The sequence below is a fragment of the Piliocolobus tephrosceles genome, chromosome 14 (genome assembly GCF_002776525.5).
Source record: "Piliocolobus tephrosceles isolate RC106 chromosome 14, ASM277652v3, whole genome shotgun sequence".
Classification (NCBI taxonomy): Eukaryota; Metazoa; Chordata; class Mammalia; order Primates; family Cercopithecidae; genus Piliocolobus; species Piliocolobus tephrosceles.
In genome coordinates, this window is record NC_045447.1 from 15,006,034 (window position 1) to 15,027,457 (window position 21,424).

The 21,424-nt window shown below is 42.2% G+C and overlaps 1 protein-coding gene across 11 annotated transcripts in view; it reads left to right on the top strand.

The window, feature by feature from the left end:
• DENND1A (DENN domain containing 1A) overlaps positions 1 to 21,424 on the top strand; it is a 546,843-nt gene that overhangs the window by 337,494 nt on the left and 187,925 nt on the right. For all 11 annotated transcript variants that reach the window (XM_023217180.1, XM_023217183.1, XM_023217187.1 and 8 more), the window contains one exon: positions 8,556 to 8,657. In XM_023217180.1, coding sequence (XP_023072948.1) covers positions 8,556 to 8,657 — 102 coding nt within the window. The remainder of the gene's footprint in view (positions 1 to 8,555; positions 8,658 to 21,424) is intronic.

Genomic DNA, 21,424 nt, shown 5'->3' on the forward strand with positions numbered 1-21,424 from the left:
AAAAATAACCAAACCAACACAGAAACCCACTAAATGTACAGCTAGTTGAGTTTTTACAAGGTGGACATGTACATGTAACCACCACCCAGATATTGAAACAAAATATTACCAGCCCCCTAGAAACTTCTCTTGTACCCTGTTCTAGTCAGTTTCCCCCAGCCCAAGGATGACCACTGTCCTGGATGTCAGTGCTGTTTTCATCTCATTATACAGCTAGGGAAACCGAGGCACAGGAAGTCTAAGTAATTTGCCCAAGGTAGCACAGTTTTCATTGGCAGAGTTAGGATTCAGACTCAGGTAGTCTGGCTCCAGAGAATGCACTTTTGTATGAGACATAGCCAAGAAAAGAACAATCGCTTGGTGGCAGTTTAATTTTTAATAGCACAAGCGTATAATAGTAGAGACTTATTCACATTTTCCTTTGTTCTGAAAATCAGCTGCTTAAATCCTTAGTCTTAGAACTCTAATCCATTTTATTGACACAACTTGCAAATTGCAAGGATAGAAACTTGCCTTTAATAGCCCCACATTTATTGATCACTTATTGCAATCAGACATTGTGTTAAATTTTTCATACCTCTTATCTCACTAAATCCTCGCAACACAGCTGTGCAGTATTATCCCCATTTTACTGATAAGAAAACTGAGGCTCAGAAGTGAAGAATTTGCTGACGTTTACACAGTACAGAAGCAGGACTTGAATCTGGCTGTCTGGTTCCAGACCCACAGTCTTAATTGCTGTGTTAACTCCTATCTGGCTTTCTGTGTCCACTGTGAATTAATTCTACACTAATTAATCATGCTAATTTTACATGATTGTTATCATTGCCATCATTATTATTATTCCCATTGCACTTCCTTGAGCAGACTCTGATTTGCCTTTGTTGAGCTGACATTGTCCATTCGGGCTTACGTTGACATCTGCTGCCAGGCAGGCCTCCCAGTAGAGTGGATCTAGCCACAGTCATTTCTCATTCCCCAGTTAATGAGCACTTGCCTTGTGTCAGGCACTGTGCTGGGCACTGGAGACAAATAAGACACAGCTCTGCCCTGGCGATTGTCCTGGTCTAAGGATAGCAGAAAAGATTCACCCAGTGCTGGCCTGTTTACTCTATGTGTGTCACCTGCCTGAACCACACAACCTCCATCCTAGAAAGGGTGTCCTGTTTTGCTGCACAGCTGCTACTGGAGGAGCAGAGGCAGAACTGAGCCCCTGCTCCTCAGTGTCCAACCCTGCGCTCCCAAGCCGGCTGAGTGCTGCATGCTCCTGGCCACTCTTCGGATCCCCTGGGTGACATTGCCAGTGCACACCGTTGCCCTTCATCTTGTGGCTTGCTTCTAAGTACTACCTTTTTCTCACTAGCTGCCCAATTCCCTCCCTGGACAGGTAGGACACTCCCCCACCCCAATCTGTGTGGGCAGCTGGTGTGGTTTTAATTAGTGTAGCTGATATTATTTTATATTTTAGGGAGGAAATCCCATTGTTTTCATACAACCAACTCTAGAAAGTAAGGCTCAACACCGTCTTGGCTATAGGAAAGAAACCAAAGAGAGCGTGTTTATTAAACAGACCCCCTCTTTTGTATAGGGAAGTCTATCAGAATCTCTAGGGACATTGGCTTTTTATGTTTATCCTAAGAGGGCATGACTTGAAAAAGTTAAAAATCCTGGAGTAGATGAAAAAAGAAGGGGACAGGGAGCCAAACACAGCCACAGATCAGAATGTACACTGAGGGGTGGCCCTGGGGAGAGTCGCCTTGTAGCATGGCATTCATTCACCATTGTTCACACACTCTTACCTTGTGTGGTTGGCTGTGATTTTATTCTGTGTTCTGGAGAGAGTGCTAATGTGTTTATCAACTTCATTAAGGTATAATTTATCACAACCCATCCATTTAAAGTATATGGTTCAATGAATACCTTCATTGGGGTATATTTATCACAACCCATCCATTTAAAGTATATGGTTCAACGCATTTTGACAGTTTTATACAATCATGAAACCACCACAATAAAGATATAGAATATTTTCATCACCCTCAATGATCATTTGTTTTTATTTAACAAACACAAAAAAAGTGTTTTTATTTAACAAACACTTACCTTGCACTTCCCATGTGCCAGGCACTACTCCAAGTACTTTAAAATATTAATCCATTGAATCCTCACAAGTCTGTGAGGTAGGTACTGTTATCCCCCGTTTATCAAGGAGGCAACTGAGGCACAGAAAGATTAAGTGGCATGCCCAAGTTGGCACAGCTAGTGGATGGTAGAGATTAATTAGAACCCAGACTGGCTTTGGATCTATGTTCTTCACCTCTAGGCTCTGCTGCCTCGCCTCTCATTCATTCATTCATTCATTCATTCATTCATTCATTCATTCATTCATGAATTGTCTGCTCTTGGGCAAATATTGTGGTAGGAGTTGAGAGTAGAGAAATCTGATTCTCAACCCCCAAAAGCCTGTAGACTAGGGAAGGAATCAGATACCTACCTAAGTAACTCACCATCAACACGTTATTCTAATTGTGCAGATAAACCGTAGGGGAGCACAGGTCATGGGAGGCTTGCCGCTGCCTCAGTCTCTCCAGCCAGGCATGGCTGAGGTCTAGGAACTATTGGAGGAGAGGGGACAGGCAAGCAAGAGAACTGATGAGCACCTGTTAGGGCCATTCTGGGAATTATGCTGAATCTTTTACATACATTAGCTTATCAGCCTCACACGACTCTGTGAGATAGGTGGTGTTATGATCTCCATTCTACAGATGAAAACCTGGAGGATTTATGCAGTCAAGTCAGTTGCTTACAGTAAGCCCCTTGGTCAGGGACAAGCCAGAGGTGAAATATTAGAGCTGGTGTCCTCTCAGCTGCCCCTGACCATCCTCCATACTATGGGTTTTTCCTTTCCTGGCCTAAAAGGCAGGGGTCAAGTTCAGACTGTCTGTGACAAAGCAGAAAGAAGAAGACATTCTTCATTAACAGTATATATGGGAAAGTGCCATTTTTTGTGTGCGTTTCTCTATGTAAGAAATGCCATTTGGAAAGCCAGTGTGCATGTCAGTTTTTTTGTTTTTTTTTTTTTTTTTTCATTCTGAGAAAAAGCCTATAGAGTCTGGTGGGGGGAAGGGTTTGCAGCTGGCAGGAGCTTTGGCATATGCTGTAACTAAAAAGAGAGGGAATGTGTTGGTGGGACAAGCTACCGGAGAGCTGTCTCGGTGTGCCGCGGTACTAGTAAGTGTTTTAATTGGGTAGGGTTTTTGGAGGACTATTTTGACATCTGCTCGTGTCTTTGCTGATTTTTCTTCACTTATAGTAGGAAACACAAGCTGTGGATAAAATGACTTTAAAATAATTGGAAGTAAAGATATCTCTCTCAAAGTCGAATTTGAGAGGGACACTTTTTAAGAAGTGGAAACTAAATTCCACTTCTAGGAATGCATCCTAAAGCACAAAGCTTTATGCCTACAGATTTCATGACAATATTATATACAGTAATTTCTTCAAAAGTGGAAATAACATCCCACAAAAGGGGCTTGGTTGAGTTTGTTTCCATGTAGTAGGATATGCTGTCACAATTAGTAATGATCTATACAAAGTTCTTAATGAAGTGGATCACTGCTTATATCAGAATCAGTGAGAAAATCAGAAGTGTTAAGAATTATTTCAACTGGCCAAACAGAGGCTCACACCTGTCATCCCAGCACTTTGGGAGGCCGAGACGGGTGGATCACGAGGTCGGGAGATCGAGACCATTTTGGCCAACATGGTGAAACCCCGTCTGTAGTAAAAATACAAAAATTAGCTGGGTGTGGTGGCGCATGCCTGTAATCCCAGCTACTCGGGAGGCAGAGGCATGAGAATAGCTTGAACCCAGGATGCAGAGGTTGCAGTGAGCCAAGATCATGCCACTGCACTCCAGCCTGGCAACAGAGTGAGACTCCATCTTAAAAAAAAAAAAAAAAAAAAAAATTATTTCAACTTTGCTTTAACACATAGGAAAGGGAGAATATGGAAGGAAATAGACCACAACATTGTCTCCAATGGAGGGACTGGGGTAACTGGGGTAACTGTAATTATCTTCTTTAAACTTTTCTGTCTTTCCCCGTTTTTTTTTTTTTTTTTTTAGACAGAGAGTTTCACTCTTGTCACCCAGGTTGGAGTGCAGTGGCGCCATCTCAGCTCACTGCAACCTCTGCCTCCCAGGTCCAAGCAATTCTCCTGCCTCAGCCTCCCAAGTAACTGGGATTACATGCACCCACCACCACACCTGGGTAATTTTTTGTATTTTTAGTAGAGACAGGATTTTGCCATGTTGGCCAGGCTGGTCTCGAACTCTAGACCTCAGGTGATCCACCTGCCTCAGCCTCCCAAAGTGCTGAGGTTACAAGCGTGAGACACCGTACCCAGCCTTTCCCATTTTTTTAATAGTAGGCATCTATAATTTTCTGTTTTTTGAGATGGAGCTTCACTTGGTCACCCAGGATGGAGTGCAGTGGAGCAATTTTGGCTCACTGCAAGCTCTGCCTCCTGTTTCATGCCATTCTCCTGCCTCAGCCTCCTGAGTAGCTGGGACTACAGGCGCCCGCCAACATGCCCAACTAATTTTTTTGTATTTTTAGTAGAGATGGGGTTTCACCGTGTTAGCCAGGATGGTCTTGATCTCCCGACCTCGTGATCTGCCTGTCTCGGCCTCCCAAAGTGCTGGGATTACAGGCGTGAGCCACCGCACCCATCCTATCTTTTATGATAAAAAGGAAAGTAGTATTTTATGTAAGAGAAAGCAGACTCTGAACGTGTTGATATAACTGTATGTCCTGAACAGATAGATACTCATTCTGATGTCTGAGTGATCGGATTAGGGCTATCTTCAGAAGAAAGTCAGCTTTGGGGTCAGACTGCGTTCAAAAGTTGACTGCTGCTCCCTAGCTCTGACTTTGGGCAGCTTGTTTGACCTCTCTGCACCCCAACTTGGTTCCCACGTGGAGATGCTAGTGTCCCTGACTGACGGCATGGTTAAGATGAGAGGCTCTGGCACCTGGCAATGGTCTGGCTTCCTTCCTCATCCGCGCTTCCCGTCCTTACCCCCAGTTTGAGTGTTTCTTGCCTTTCTTCATTCCCCTGGTTGCCTTGATCCTTTGGGGGGACTGGGCACTGTCCGGCGAGCTGGGCTCCAATTCTTTCCTTGGGAACAGTGAGCTTCAGGAAGGCCCTTGAGTCCACGCCAGCCCTTTTGGAAGAGGCCTTGCCACCAGGAGGGCAGCATTGTCCTTAAAGAGGAAACTGTGCCGCCCCAGCTCCTGCCTGGAGCCTGGTGCTTGGGGCATTTTGGTTACTAAGGGGACCCTGGCCTGCTAAGTTAGAAAAAGGGGCCAGGTTTTTTCCTATTCTTCAGCCTACTGCCATTGTTGAAAAAGTAAACACTCCACACAGCTTAACCGGCAAGTCCTCCAACTAGGAGTGGGAAGAAATCAAAAGCCTATTCCAGCCCAGCGGTGGAGAGCCTACAAGGGCTGGTCTGTGCTGCTGGGGCCCAGTGGGAACGCAGAAACAAGGCCTGATTCTGGTCCAGAATCAACATCCCATTCATGGGGCCTTTCAGCCCTGGAGGCTTCTCTCCAATGGCCATCATCTCCCGCTGCCTTCTGTTTGGGGCGATTTGGAAGGTCAGAGGAGGCAAAGTAGTTGATTCTGGGGTGCACAGCCCTCTGCTCTGTCCTGGAGGCAGGCGCGTCCTTCAGGATGTTATGAGTCCTTCTCTGATTCTGTTTCCTGTGACTGTGGGCAGCCTTTGAAGTGAGAGACCAAGCAAGAAGGGGCCCCAAGGATTTTTGCCCTCAGGCCATTGCCGCTACAGCCTTCCAGACTGACTGTGGCTATTGTGTGTATTATAAAAGTAGTAATAATCGCCACTATTTATTACATCCTACTGTGTGGCCAGCATTATGGGTGTGTTTGCTCTCATCACAGCAGCCCTGGGGGAAGTGAGAGAAGTAGGGTGGCCATAGTTAGCATTTTAATTTTACAGACAAAGCCAATTAGTAGACACATAACCTTGGGCAAGCTACTTCTTGGAGCCTCAGTTACTCATCTATGAAATGGGGGTAATGATTTCTCACCTCCAGCCCCATTGATGGAATGAAAGCATCTGTGTGGCAGTGCTCTGTGAGCCTGAGGTGTGACATCAGTGAAAAAGAGGGCCGTTGATGCTATTTTGGTACCTTCCTGCTAGCACACTGCTGGGCATTTGACCTGTTGGGTTGCAGAGTGAGGCAGCTAGGGAGTCCTGGACAATCTCCTGTGAATCTCAACATTCTTCTGTTTAAAATGGAGATTATGCTTCAAATAACAAAAGCGCTATAAAATACGAACTTGTTTTTTGTATCATTAGGTTGGTGCAAAAGTAATTACTCTCTGCCGTTACTTTGATAAAAACTGCAATTACTTTTGTACCAACCTAATATGATCAAAGTTCTCCATTCGCTGATATCTTTTTACGCTATAAATAAGGCAGCAGGTAATAATGGGTGTTGGGGTTTGGAGGAAAGAATAAACTCCTACATCAGCAATTGTGTCCCTCCTCTGTGGTTCTCAGCCCGTAGTAAGTACTTAGAAATTGATGGATAGGTTTGTGGACGAGCCTCAGAGGCCTGGAGAAGTTAGTGGATAGCAGGAGTTGGAGGCCCTGATGGTGTTAAGTGAAAAGGTTCCAGGATTCTGCTGCCTGGGAGTGTTTTTTCAACCCTACGAGGCTTGTGACCAGCGTGGCTCCACCCTCCTGCTGGGAAGAATCTTGAAATGTTTACTTAGGTACCATGTTCTGCCCCAGAGGCTGGGATTTAAGAGAGTGAATGTCAACCATATTAATGTGCACTTACCAGGTGTCAGTCATGTTGTCAGGGGCTGGTTATTTTGCAGTGGTGAGCCACAGATGAGTAACTGAAGGAGCCCACACCCCAACAGGGGAGACAGGCAGGCAGAGAGGTGCTGGGGCTCAGAGTGACAAGGGCTGTGTGGAGGTCAGTCTCCCTGCGGGTGTCTGATGATGAGGAGGTGGATGGTGCAGTGCAGAGAGCATGGCCTGGGGAGGCAGCCAGGCCTGTGGTTTCTTCTGCCTCTTACCTCAGCGCTCTGAACCTCATCTTCCTCAAGTTTCGAACATTGAGGGCAATAACATCCACTTTATAGGGGTTGGGAAGAATTAAATGAAATAAGGTGAGTGAAGCACAGAGCAAGAGCTAGGAAGCTTCTAGTATGTGCTACTTGTCCATTTCCAGGGCATTGGAAACTGGAGCTTGAGCAGCCATTGGATGTCTGCCTCCATTGCCAGCCTACACCGTGTTCTGGGGTGAATTAGGAAAAGGCATCTGCCCCCTTTCCCCAACTGGTGCCACTCAGCAGGCACGTGCGTTGGCAGATTTCAGCCCTAGCTTAGGTGGTTGGCATCTGAGGAGTGCCTACCTGCACAGCCATGTGCAGCGTGCTCAGAGGTTGATCAGTAATGGAATTGATCCTTTATATGCAGTGACCACAGCTCCCATCGTGTGCCTGTTGCCCTGGGGTAAGATGAGGTCTTTCACATCCAAACGTATCCCAGTTTAGACAGCAAATGATAGCATCTTTCTATGCAAAATAAAATAAAGACAATAGTTCTAAAGCCTCTGACTCAAAAGGAATGTGCTTGATATGTAATGGGGAGGGAGGATTGAATGGGACCAGGAGTGGCGGGTAGTCAGGAGAAGCACAAAGATGGATTCTTAGTAGTGGATAAGTAGTGTGATTAAAAATTTGAAACTCAGGCTACACCCTGTCTTGGACTCACACAGGCTATGGGGAATTGCTGCCAGATTGCGTGGAGGATTCTTTTTTTCTCCATATTGTCCGTTCATCCCTTCTCCTGTCACCAAGCATGAAAACCTTGTAGGCATGAGTTTCCCTCATCTTTTCTATTACTGTGCCAATAGAATAATGGCTTATGGCCAGAGCTTCTGAGCCATTACTAGCTGGATATCTGTGGAAAATTGAACCAAATTGAAAGTGTGACCTTCCTACTTGGCATTTAAGGGAAGTGTTAACAGTAGGCCACACACAATATTCCATACCCAAGAATGACAGGATCCAAAAGAGAGATGGGCAAGTAGCCTTTGTTAAATTAGGAGGCTGGATTGAATGGGGATATCACGAGAACATAGCCATATATCAGCATTCCTGGGGCCAGAGCTTTGGACCTCAGCGTCTGTTAAATGTATAGGGGAAAAATGATGATGGGATATAATGATCCCTCTTACTTTCTGGCTGTGTAACCTGGGGCATGTTACTTAGCCTCTGTGAACCCTTTTCACTCCTGGTACTTGGGGATAATCATGCAAGCTCACAGAGATTTTATGAGAGTTCAGTGAGCTAACAAATGTGAACCTCCTACCATTGGGCCTGCTGCAGAGTAAGACTTTGGCAAATGTCACTTTTCTTCTCTATGCCTCTTTCCCAGAGAAGGCAGGGGAAGTGTGTCTTGATGGCACCTCAATGACCTTCTCTTCTGGATTTTTTTCTCCTTGCAGAAAGTCAGAAACATGGCCCTGGATGATGTCGTGATCCTGAATGTGGACACCAACACCCTGGAAACCCCCTTCGATGACCTCCAGAGCCTCCCAAACGATGTGGTAGGTATCTGAGCTCATGAGGATCTAACTTCTGTGAGCTCCTGCAAATAAATGAACGTGACTTTGGGAAATGGGGAAGGAGAGGAAATAGCCAAGGTTTTCCTGTGACCTGAGAACTACAGTTTGTTTCTCCATTGAAACCTTTGTCTCAGTGTAGAAAGTTAGAAGGTGACCAGGCGTGGTGGCTCACACCTGTAATCCCAGCACTTTGGGAGGCCAAGGCGGGTGGATCACTTGAGGTCAGGAGTTCAAGACCAGCCTGGTCAACGCGTTGAAACCCCGTCTCTACTAAAAATACAAAAATTAGCCAGGCATGGTGGCGCATGCCTGTAATCCCAGCTACTCAGGAGGCTGAGGCAGGAGAATCACTTGAACCCAGGAGGTGGAGGTTGCATTGAGCTGAGATTGTGCCAGTGCACTCCAGCCTAGGTGACAGAGTGAGACTCCGTCTCGAAAAAAAATGATAGAAAGTTAGGGCCCACGCCTGTAATCCCAGCACTTTGGGAGGCCGATGCGGCAGATCATGAGGTCAGGAGAGCGAGACCATCCTGGCCAACATGGTGAAACCCCGTCTCTACTAAAAATACAAAAAATTAGCTGGGCGTGGTGGCGCAAGCCTGTAGTCCCAACTACTTAGGAGCCTGAGGCAGGAGAATTGCTTGAACCCGGGAGGTAGAGGTTGCAGTGAGCTGAGATCGCTCTACTGCCTCCAGTCTCGGTGACAGAGCAAGACTCCATCTCAAAAAAAAAGAAAGTTAGAAGGTGGTTTACTTTTTGAGTCTGTTTTGCTCTTGAACTTTTATAAGAAAGACTGTGAAGTGACCTTAGTGTCTAGACCTCTCCTCTTTCTGTGGGAGTCTGAGGGTCTCGCCACCTCTCCCCAGCACATTGCCACCTCTAGAGATCAGGACAGCTCCCTCCAAGTAACACCACAGAAGGCAGCTGGCGGGGTTTTCAGTGTGAACAATTTGGGGTACTTCAAACCTACAGTTTTTTCCCTAGAGCATCATCAGCCTTTTCCCCGCATAGTAGAGTATCAGGTGCCAGTGCTCTCAGTGTAGCTGTGCGCCCTCCGCGTTGCACTTTGTTGCCTCAGGTCTACACAGAATGTGGGTTCTACTGAGCAAAAAGTAATTGGCTGCCACATTTGCTACACTAACATCTGCCTATATACCTGTCTCCTGTTGCTACTTGGAGCAGCCCTGTAGGCAGCTGTGTAAGGTAGACCCATTCTCCCCTTGTCCATGCCAGTGAGGATTGGGCCTCACCAGCAAGTATGGTTTTGTCGTTTCTGCTTTGGCCTCCGTAGCTCTGCCTGCAAGAAGATCTGTAGAATTATCCTGACTTCCAGAGTGAAAGGGGTTGTTGTTCCTGGCCATGTGGTGCTCATATGTGTCCTGGTTGGCGGAGTGTTTTACCTGGTGGGCATTGATGCACCATCGCTGCCAGGAGCCCCAGTGGCACCCTGTGGGTAGCTGTTCTGAAAGGATTGCTGTTTGTTGATGAATGTCTTGCACGATAATTTCTTTCCTTTTTTTTTTTTTTATTTGAAACAGCATCTGGCTCTGTCACCCAGGCTGGAGTGCAGTGGCACTATCTTAGCTCACTGCAGCCTCTGCCTCCTGGGCTCAATCAATCCTCCTACCTCATTCTCCCAAGTAGCTGGGACTATAGGCACATGCCACCATGCCCAGCTACTTTTTATAGAGACAAAGTCTTGCTGTGTTGCCCAGGCTGGTTTCATACTCCTGAGCTCAAGCAGTCTGCCCATCTCAGCCTCCCAAAGTGCTGGAATTACAAGCATGAGCCACTGTGCCCAGCCATAACAGTATTTCAAACTTCTCTACACCTAACTCACTGTGAGATTTTGGGGGAGTCATTTGTACCCTAGAGCAGTGCTCCACTTATAATTCAACAGTGGCTGCCATTCACTGGCTTATTGCACTGAGCTCCCATCATTGACCTCTCATTTACTCTTCATGCCACTCTGAGGATGGTCTTTTCCTTACTCCTGCTTGACCCACAGAGCTAGAGAGAGGTGGAGCCAAGGCGTGAACTCAACCCTGTGGGTCTACAGAGCCCACGTGGCCCCTTTGCCCTACTAGGTGTCTTCTGTATTTAGGATGTCATTCATCCTGAATGACAGTATGGTAGCCCTGTGGAACAGGTGATCTCTCCTTTCTACAGAGAGGAGAGAACCTCAGAGAGCATATGCCTTGCCTTAAATCCTGTAGGTGATTAGGGGCACAGCTGAGATTGGACCCCCAGTCTGTGCTGCCTCTACTCTGTGTATCCCGCCTCCCTCTGAGGCAGCAAGAGACGACAGAACTTAGGAAAAATTCAAGTGTGAGACAGGCAGGAGGACCTGTAAGGTGTGAGAATCATGTCAGGACAGAGTACGTGGTTGGTACCCTAGGGCCTACTAGCTATAATTTGAGTTCTTTTGGTCCAAGGAATCTGAGGCTCCCATCCCTGTTTCCCTTCAGTGGACGAGCACCTCTTGAAGCCATGGATATCTTAGACATGGACCTGGCAACTGCCTAGTGAATGTGGGAAGTGAACCTGAGGTCTGTCAGGTGCAGGAAATGGCCAAGGGCCCTGTGGCAGCATGAGATGAGTGACTGGCAGCTCAGAAACCATGGAGTGGACTGACTGGTCCCACCTGCACTGCTCTGACCCTGTGCTGGCACTGAGCAGCAAAGAGAAAGCCGATCTTCAAAGATTGTATGTCAGTAAGGGAAACAGATATGTCAATTACATATCCATTACAGTGTAGCATAATAGGGACCACAGGGAAATAGGAATCGGGCACAGAAGGGCCCAGGAGAGAGAGTAACAAAATTTTGGGGAGGATAATGGAGTCTTTCTGAAGATGGCAAATTCCAAGATGCCTTTTAAATGACAAGTAAGGTAGCCTCGGGGAATCAAAGTAACTTGGGTGAGTTATTTTCCCTCTTTGAGCCTCAGTTTTCCACATTAAAAGGAGTACCAGGCCTGCTCTCAGGATTATTATGGCAAACAGTTATGGTAATGATTATCAAATGCCTGGCACAGTGCTTGCATGTTGTCAGTATTCAAGAAATGGTACCTGCATTTGTTTTTAATAAAATTGTTGTTGATAATTATAGGCAAGGTTGGAGGACAGTTAATAACCTCCATGTCCTGACAGTCTCAGCCTGCACAAATGGGACCTCCTCTCTGCAAGCTGGTTTGTAACAGGGTTGAGAATGTTCTACAGCAGTGGTTTCCAGCTTGGGCCTCTCATTAAGGATTCTGAAGATTGTAATGGGGGGATGTGGTCTATAAGGTATTTATTGTATTTCAGTGCAATTCACAGCTTTGATTCTGTGATGCTACATGAGTATCAAGAGGAGAAATCATGCCCTGCCTGTCTTTGTGTCCCCTGCATTTAGCATAGGACCTGGTAATTTTAGTGTATCAGCCTATCCATCCATTGACCTTAAAGTCTCCCCTTTTGCCAAAGCTGTATGTTTACTCTGACAGATTCTGCTTCTTAAGCATTTGGTAAATCCACATCCTCTTCCTCATCCCTCCTAAATACCACCTAATCTAAGCTTTTATTTTCCTCCTGCATTATTACCAGCAGACTCAAGACTGGTTCATTGACTCCAGCCTCATCCCTCCAATCTTTCCTCCTCATGCCCCAGAGTCACCTTTCTAAAAACATAAACTCCATTTCCCACCTACCTAAAACTATTCCATCAGTGAATGTAATTTTTCAAAAAAACATTTAAGGACAAAAAAATTCTCCTGTAACTTCCCATTACCTAGAGATTCAAGGCAACTTCCCTTTGTTGGCTTTGAAATCAAACAGACCTGTTTTCACATCCTGGCTTCCTCACTTCATGTCCATGTGATCTTGGGCAAAATTACCTGAGCTCCCTAAGCCTCAGTTTCCGTATAAGGTTGTTTGAGAATTAAATGTAATATATATAATATATTTAAAACATCTATCAGCACAATCGACAGTAGCTGATGGTGATGAATTACGGATGTGAATTATGATCAGCATGGCATTCAGGTCTCCTTCATGATATCCCCCTGTTTTTGTTTTTCCGTAGCTGTGTTTCTCTCCCCTCCCTGCTTTAAACTCTGTACTGTAGGTTTTTAGAACTGTTAACGGTTGTCCCAAATTTACATATTGTTTCATAACTTCATACTTTGTGTACGGCATTTCTTTTGTCCCAATGTCTTACCTCATCTATTAATCCCTAACTCACTCTTCAAGACCTGCTTTCAAGTATTTAATCACACACACACAAACACATGCACATACACACACATGTACACACAGAATCTTTTCTGACCTTCACATAGATTTGACCATATCTTTCTCTGTCCCCACAGCCCCTTGTGTACCTTGTTTAAGTGTACTGATTTATTACCCATTTCCCTTTTACTTGTGAGTTTTTTGGGGTAGCAGTAATTGAGTTTTATTCATCTTTGTTTTCTAAGGATCTAGCAGCCACTGAATAGATAGATGGAAGGATAGAAGGTATATATGGATTGGGTTATTATGGTAGATGAAATATTGTAAAACATGGCATCTATGCTGGAAACTTTATTAAAAGGGGCTTTGGGCCAGACATGGTGGCTCATGCCTATAATCCCAGCATTTTGGGAGTCTGAGGCAGAAGGATTGCTTGAGGCCAAGAATTCAAGTTTGCAGTGAGCTGTGATTGCACCACTGCTCTCCAGCCATGATAGAATAATTGGAACTGGATTAATCCTCCCACAATTAACAATTAAAACTCTGGGCAAATATGAAAACAGCTGTTTTCACATGTTGGACAGCAGACAGGACAAGACTGTTATCCCTGAGTGAAAGGAAGCCAGTGAGGTGAGGCCTACTATCCCACTGGCTTTCTGCCTTGAGGCATTTTGTGGATACTGGTACTAGAAGGGGAATCCCCAGCAAAGCACAACAGTCTTGGGGAGATGAAAGGTTAAAGAACAGTTTGAAGGGGAGATGGTTTAAATTTGCAGGTGAGAGTATCAGATAGGATGGAGCTAATCAGCCAAAGAGCTCCAGAAACCTGAATTGACAAACCTGCTGAAGACCAATCTGTCCACATGTAGGGTAAAACTCCTGACAGGAAACTATAAGATGAATAGTTCTCAGAGCTCACCCAAGTCTAGGAATCCTGCAAGTTCTGACCAACCAGAATCAGAGATCTTGTTGGTCGTTCAGGACAATGATAAGAGACGTCAGTAGGGCATGACTTGATAGTACATCTAAATTAGCTATAGAGTAAAGATCATTTTAGCTCTACCCTGAAAGAGCTTAAAATTAAGCTTTGAGAGACATAAGAGAGGGCTTTAGGGGTCCTAAAATGTGCTGGATTTTAATGTGAGTGCCAGTTACATGGGGATGAATTCGTCAAGCTGAGCACCAATGTTGTGTGCATTTTTATGTGTGCATGTTAAACTTCGATAGAAAGTTTTAAACAAACCTATTTCTTTCTTATTAAGTCTTTAAAAGATCAATCTGATGTGCAATAAATCTAACCTTGTGTCAAAATAAACTTCAACCCTCTTTAAAAGAAGGCAACAAAATCCAATATTCGATAACATAACATTCACAGTATCTAACATCTTATTTAAAAAGTGCAAGACATGTTGAGAATGAGGAAAATGTCACCCCTAACAAGAGGAAAATTAGTCAATAGAAACAGACTCAGAAGTGACAGATAAGATAGAACTAGCAGATAAAGACTTTAAAGTAGATTTTATGAAGACTATAAATATGGTCATGAATTTAAAGGAAGACCTGATTAAATGAAGGGAGAAATGGAAGATATTTTAAAATGAAAGGGAACATCTATAAGCAACAAATACACCTGGAATGAAAAAAAAAAATCACTTATGGGACTAAGAGGATATGAGATACCACTGAATAAAACATCTGTGAATTTGAAGATATATCAATAAAAACTCCTCAGTGTGAAGCTAAGAAAGGAAAAAGACTGGAAAAAGTTAACAAAACTCAGTGACCCTATAGCATAATATCAAGAGGGCTAACATACTTGCAACTGGAGTCCCAGAAAGTAAGGAAGGTGAGGAAAGACTAGAAAAAATATTTTAAAAGATTATAGCGGATTTTTTTTCAATTTTGATGAAATAATACTCAGAGCTCCAAGAAGCTCAATAAACCTGAAACACAATGGACCCAAACAAAACCACACAAAGATACATTTTGATTTGCTCAAAACCGAGAAAAGCTTAAATTAGCCAGAAGGAAAAGATATGAGAAGTAATTATAGTAGACTTATTGCCAGAAACCATTCAAGGCAGAAGACAATGGAATGACATTTTTAAAGTAATGAAAGGTAATTTTTATCAACCCAGAATTCTATATCCAGTGAAAATATCCTTCAAAAATGAAAGCACTGAGGCAGGCGGATCACCTGAGATCAGGAGTTCAAGACCAGCCTGGCCAACGTGGTGAAACCCCATATCTACAAAAATACAAAAATTAGGTGGACATGATGGCGGGTACCTGTAATCCCAGCTACTCAGGAGGCTGAGGTGGGAGAATTGCTTGAACTCAGGAGGCAGAGGTTTCAGTGAGCTGAGATTGTGCCACTGTACTCCAGCCTGGGAAACAGAGCGAGAATCCATCTCAAAAAAAAAAAAAAAAAAAAAAAAAAAAACAGAAGGCAAAACTAAGACTTTTTCAAACAGATAAAAAAAATAGGAGAAATCATTGTCAGCTTACCTGCTCTACAATAAATGTTAAAAGAAGTTCTTCGGGGGGAAAAATGATATTATAGGGAAATTTGAACTGTAAGGAAGTGAAGAGAACCAGAAATAGTAAATATATGGCTACGTGTAAGAAACTTATTTTCTCATTTTTAATTTCTAAAAGTAAAAATAATACCAGTGGAGGTATTCTGCTGGTAATAATACCAGTAGTGCGTGGAGAATAGAAGTGTTCTGTTTAAAGATTGTTATGTTACCTCTATACAAAAACTGGCATAATGTTATTTGAAGGTAGACTGTATTAAGTTAAAGATTTATATTGTAAACCTTACAAGGGCTACTAAGGGAGGAAAAAATAAGACAGATATATATAGCTAATAAGCCAATATTGAAGGTCCAAAACATTTTGTGGGGAAAGAGTAAACATGACAACAGATGGAACAAATAGAAAAGTTAGCAAGATGATAGTGTCTATACATTGTGTAGACACTCCAATTTACACTATTATATAGAAAAGCAAGACCCAATTGTATGCTTTCTATAAGAATTCTACTTTAAATATGAAGAGTCAAATAGATTAAAAGTAAAAGGATAGGAAAGATATGCCAGCCAAACGCTAATCAAAAGAGAGTTGGGGGCAAAGAAACAAATCATCCTTATAGAAGTATACCAAATAATACTTGTAAATACTGTCCTATCCAGGAGAAGGAGCTTAATTGCTTCTTGACCCTACTTGGGTGTGGGCTAGAATTTATTTATTCCTAAAAAACAGTGTGTGTAAAGAGAAAAAGAGTAACTTTAGTGGAGAAACTGGCAGACACTACCTTAACCAAACGATCAATTTTAACATCACCAGTGATGTCATGTGGATATCATATAACCACTGATGTGATGTAATGAGGATGCTTCACCTCTGTGGTATTCTTTCCAAAAATCCACTCTAATCATGGCAGAAACTTCTGAGAGACTCAAATTTGGGAACATTATATAACAGGGGTCCCCAACCCCTGGTCTGCGGATTGATGCCAGTTCATGGCCTGTTCGGATCCCAGCCACACAGTAGGAGGGGAGCAGCGAGTGAGCATTACCACCTGAGCACCCCACCTCCTGTCAGATCAGCAGTGGCATTAGATTCTCAAAGGAGCGTGAACTCTGTTGTGAACTGTGTATGCAAGGGATGTAGGTTTTGTGCTCCTTATGAGAATCTAATGCCTGATGATCTGAGGTGAAACAGTTGCATCCCAAAACCATCCTCCCTTGCACCTCCCCACCACCCCACTAGTCCATGAAAAGATTGTCTCCCACAAAATTGGTCCCTGGTGCCAAAAAGGTTGGGGGACTGCTGTTCTACAAAATAGCTGACCAGCGTTTCTCACAATTGTCAAGGTCATAGCAAAGGAAAGACAAAGAAACTGTTCTAAGCCAGAGGAGACTAAGGAGACATGACAACTAAATGTAATGTAGGATCCTGGGTTGGATCCTGGGATAGTAAAATAACATGAATGGAAAACTGGTGAAATCACAATGAAGTCTGGAGTTTAGTTAATACTAATGTGCCATTGTTAGTTTCTTAGTTTTGACAAATGTATGGTGGTAATCTAAGATAATGCAAGCTTGTCCAACCTACCCCACTTTGTTGTTGTGGCTGTTCTGTTTTGTTTTAGGCTTTTAGCAGCCTGAAGCCATAGCTTTTAGTTTCTCTCTCTAGTGATAAGTGGAAAAGAGGGATGAGGAAGGGGCTTTGCTGGCCCGACCAGAAACAAACTAAGAACCCACGACTGCATTCTCTCCCTTGGACACCCCTGTGTAGGGGAAACCGAAACTGGGTGAGGAGATTATGGGTCTTCTTTGTCCTATCTTTGTAACTTTTCCATAAATCTGAAAATATTTCAAAATGAAAGTTTATTTTAGAAAAAGAAAGGAGTATTATGAATATAACTTTACGTCTAAAATTTTGACAAATTAGGTAAAATGAACAAATTCCTTGAATTACAGAAAGTGACTCAAGAAGAAATAGAAACATGGCACTATTTCTTTTTTTTTTTTTTTTTTTTTTTTGAGACGGAGTCTCGCTCTGTCGCCCAGGCTGGAGTGCAGTGGCGCAATCTCGGCTCACTGCAAGCTCCGCCTCCCGGATTCACGCCATTCTCCTGCCTCAGCCTCCTTAGTAGCTGGGACTACAGGCGCCCGCCAACATGCCCAGCTAATTTTACTGTATTTTTAGTAGAGACAGGGTTTCACTGTGGTCTCGATCTCCTGACCTCGTGATCCATCTGCCTCGGCCTCCCAAAGTGCTGGGATTACAGGCGTGAGCCACTGCGCCCGGCCAGAAAAATGGCACTATTTCTATTTAAGAATTGTGAATCTGTAAAGCTTTCCCACAAAGAAAACTCTAGGCCCAGAGAGCCTCCCTGGTTCATTCTATCATCTATTTAAGAAGAACTAATACAATCTTAACACCAACTTTTTCAAAAAGCAGAGGTAAAAGGAAGATGTCTCCACTTATTTTATGAGATCAGCTTTACCCTGACTTGAAAACCAGACAAATAATTTACAAAAAAAAGGAAACTACAGACCAATATACATAACCAATATAGATGTAAAAATCTTTAACAAAATATTATCAAATTGAATCCAGCAATATATAAAAAAAGGATAATAACCTTTTTTAAAGATGTGAATACAGGTTGGCTAAATATTTGAAAAACCGTGTAATCTATTATATCAATAAACTGAAAAGGAAAATAATAGGATATATACAAAAAGAATTTTAGGAAAAATTCAGCACTATTCCTGATAAGAACTCCTAGAAAGTGAAGTATTCTCACTGTAGTAGAGGGCATCTAGAAAAGACCTACAGCTCACGTCATACTTAATGGTGAAAGACTGATTTCTTTCCCCCTGAGAATGAAAAAACGTACCTGCTCTTCTTATTTCTATTCAACGTTGTACTAGAGGTTCCCACCAGTTCACTAAGACGGGGAAAAGAGGTAAAGCCCAAATGATTAGAAAGAAGTGAAATTCTCTTTATTCAGACAACTTGATCGTGTATATGGGAAATTCTAAGGAGTCTCATAAATGAATTTAGCAAGGGTGCAGGATAAAGTCAGTATACAGAAATCAAGTGTATTTCTATATACTAGTAACGAGCAATTGAAAATGAGATTTTTTAAAGTACCATTTAAAATAGCATACAAAACACAAAATACTTAGGAATAAATTTAAGAAAATATGTTGAAGATTTGTATCCTGAAAGCTATAAAACATTTCTGAGAAAAAATTTAAAAGACCTAAATAAATGGAGAGCTATTCCATGTTTTGGATTGGAAGACTCAATATTTTTTTACTCAATATTTTTAAGATGTTAATTTTCCCTAAATTGATCTATAGATTCAATATAATCCTAACCCAAATTCCAGATGGCTTTTTTTTTGAGTAAACTTGACAAACTGATTCTAAAATGTATATGAATATGCAGAAGATCGAGAATAGCCAAAACAATGTTGAAAGAGAAGAACAAAGTTGTTGGACTTATATTACCTGTTTGCAAGACTTACTATAAAGTTACAGTAATCAAGACAGTGTAGAAAGACATATAAATCAATAGAACAAAATTAAGAGTCCAGAATTAGACCTATACATAAGTGGTCAATTGATTTTTCAACAAGTATGATAAAGTAATTCAAAAGGGAAAGAAGAGGGATCTTTTTTTCCAACAAATGTGCTGAAACAACTGGATATCCATATGGAAAAAAAAGAAGCCTTGACTTTTACCTCATGCAAATATTAGCTCAAAACAGATTATAGACCTAAAAGTAGAAGCAAACGCAATCAAATGACTAGAAAAAAAAATATGAGAAGGAATCCTCATGAATTGGGGGTAGGCAAAAATTTCTTAGGATATAAAAAGCATACATCATAAATTAAAAAGTGATAAATTGGACGTCATGAAAGGTAAAAACTTATGCTCCCCAAAAGCATCATTTAAAAAATGAAGAAGCAAGCCACAGACAAAATGAGATAAAATATTCTTAACACTTATACCTAAAAAAGGACTTTTATCCAAAAAATATTTAAAAATTCCAAAACTCAGTAGCAAGAAGATAGCTCAATTAAAATGGGTAAAATATTTGAAGAAACACATCATAAAAAGATATTAAAATAGCCAATACGCACATGAAAAGATACTCAGCATCATTAGTCATGAGGGTACAAGTTAATGTCACAACAAGGTTCCACTGCATACCCACTGGTATGGCTAAAATAAAAAGGCTGAATTTCTTATAAATGTATATCTTAAACATATGTTTACTGTATGACCAAGTGATCCCACACCTAGGTGTTTGCCCAAGAAAATGAAAACTTATGTATGTGTATGTTTTTAGCAACCCAAACCAGAAGCAATACAGACGTTAATATATAACCCAACTGGTTAATATATAAACAATCAGTGGTACACCCATAAAATAGAAGGCTACTCCACAATCAAGAAGAAACTAACTACTGATCTATTCCACAAAATGGATGAATCTCAAATACATTATGATAAGTGACAGAATCCATTTATTTGACATTCTGGAACAGGCGAAACTATAAAGCTAGAAACAGCTGAGTGGTTGCCAGGACTAAAAGTGGCACAAGGGAAATTTGGGGGATGATATACCATCTGTATCTTGATTGTGGTGATAGATATATGACTATATGCATCTTTCAAAATTCATAGAACCATTCACTAAAGATGGTGAATCTTAAGATATGTGAATCATACCTCAATAAACCTGACTTTAAAATTATTGAAACACTGACAACATCAAGTATTGTCAAAGATGTGGAAACATTTATGTGGAGCTCTCATCACTGCTGATGGGAGTATAATACGGTACAACCACTTTGGAAAACAGTTTGGCAATATCCTGTGAAGTTAAACTTATGCCTACCGTACAACCCAACAATCCCACACCTGGCTGTTCATCCAAGGGAAACGAAACTATATCCAAACAGGCTTGTACATGAATGTTTATGGTAGCTCTATTCATAGAGAACAATAACTGAAAGCAACCGGAATGTCTATCAAGTGGTAGATGGATAAATAAACAATGTATTATATCCCTTGTTTTTATATGATTTACTCAGTATTCTGTAGTAACAAACATTTGATACACCAAGCAACATAAATGAATCTTCATTCACACTGATCAAAAGAAGCCAGACACACAGCACTGTAGGATTTCATTTATGTAAAATAGAAGAGAGAAAGCTAGTCTATAGTGGGTGAAAGCAGATCAGTGGTTGCACTGGGCTGGGATGGAGGAGGCAGGGCCTGACTGCCAAGGGGCACCAACCAACCTTTTGTGGTGAAGGAACTGTTGTGTTTCTTGATTGTAGAGGTGGTTACACAATTACACACGTGTAGACATTGGTCAAAACTCACTGGACTGTGCTTTTTAAGTGTATGCATTCTATTATATATCAGTTATGACTTAGTTAATTTTTAAAAGAAGCAGCCTTGGAAATTAATTTTAAAGGTGGAGTTCCAATATTGAGTAGCTTTCAGAACAGCTCTGCTGATTTTTAGATGATTTATGTACATGAGCAAAGGGTAAATTTGGAGGCGGGATGGCTCGGCTTTGTGCTATATACCTAGACAATTTAGTCTCAAATTTATAATCTTGTCCGAGTTAGCTTTTTTTAACCCTAAAAAAAAATGAAGTTGGCAAGGTTAGTGCCTTATACCTTGCTATGTTCCATGAAAGTCGCTAATGTAGTGTTTTCACTGACAATATTGCGTCGTTCCCTAGCTATGGATTTTGGAGGAAAATTATGACAAGAATACTCCTTTTAGGTCTAAGGGGCTGTTTACAGACTTCATGTTTATCTCAAGCCCTGGCCTTCTCCACGCTATATTTCTTCAAAGGCCCAGAACCCTCAGACTCCCGAGATGTCCTGCAGGGCTTGTAGGAACTGGTGTGTGTGATCGTTCCCTGTGAGTCCACAATGCATTTGATTCCGGAAGCTAGGGACTAGGCCTTTTTGTAGACTTGATG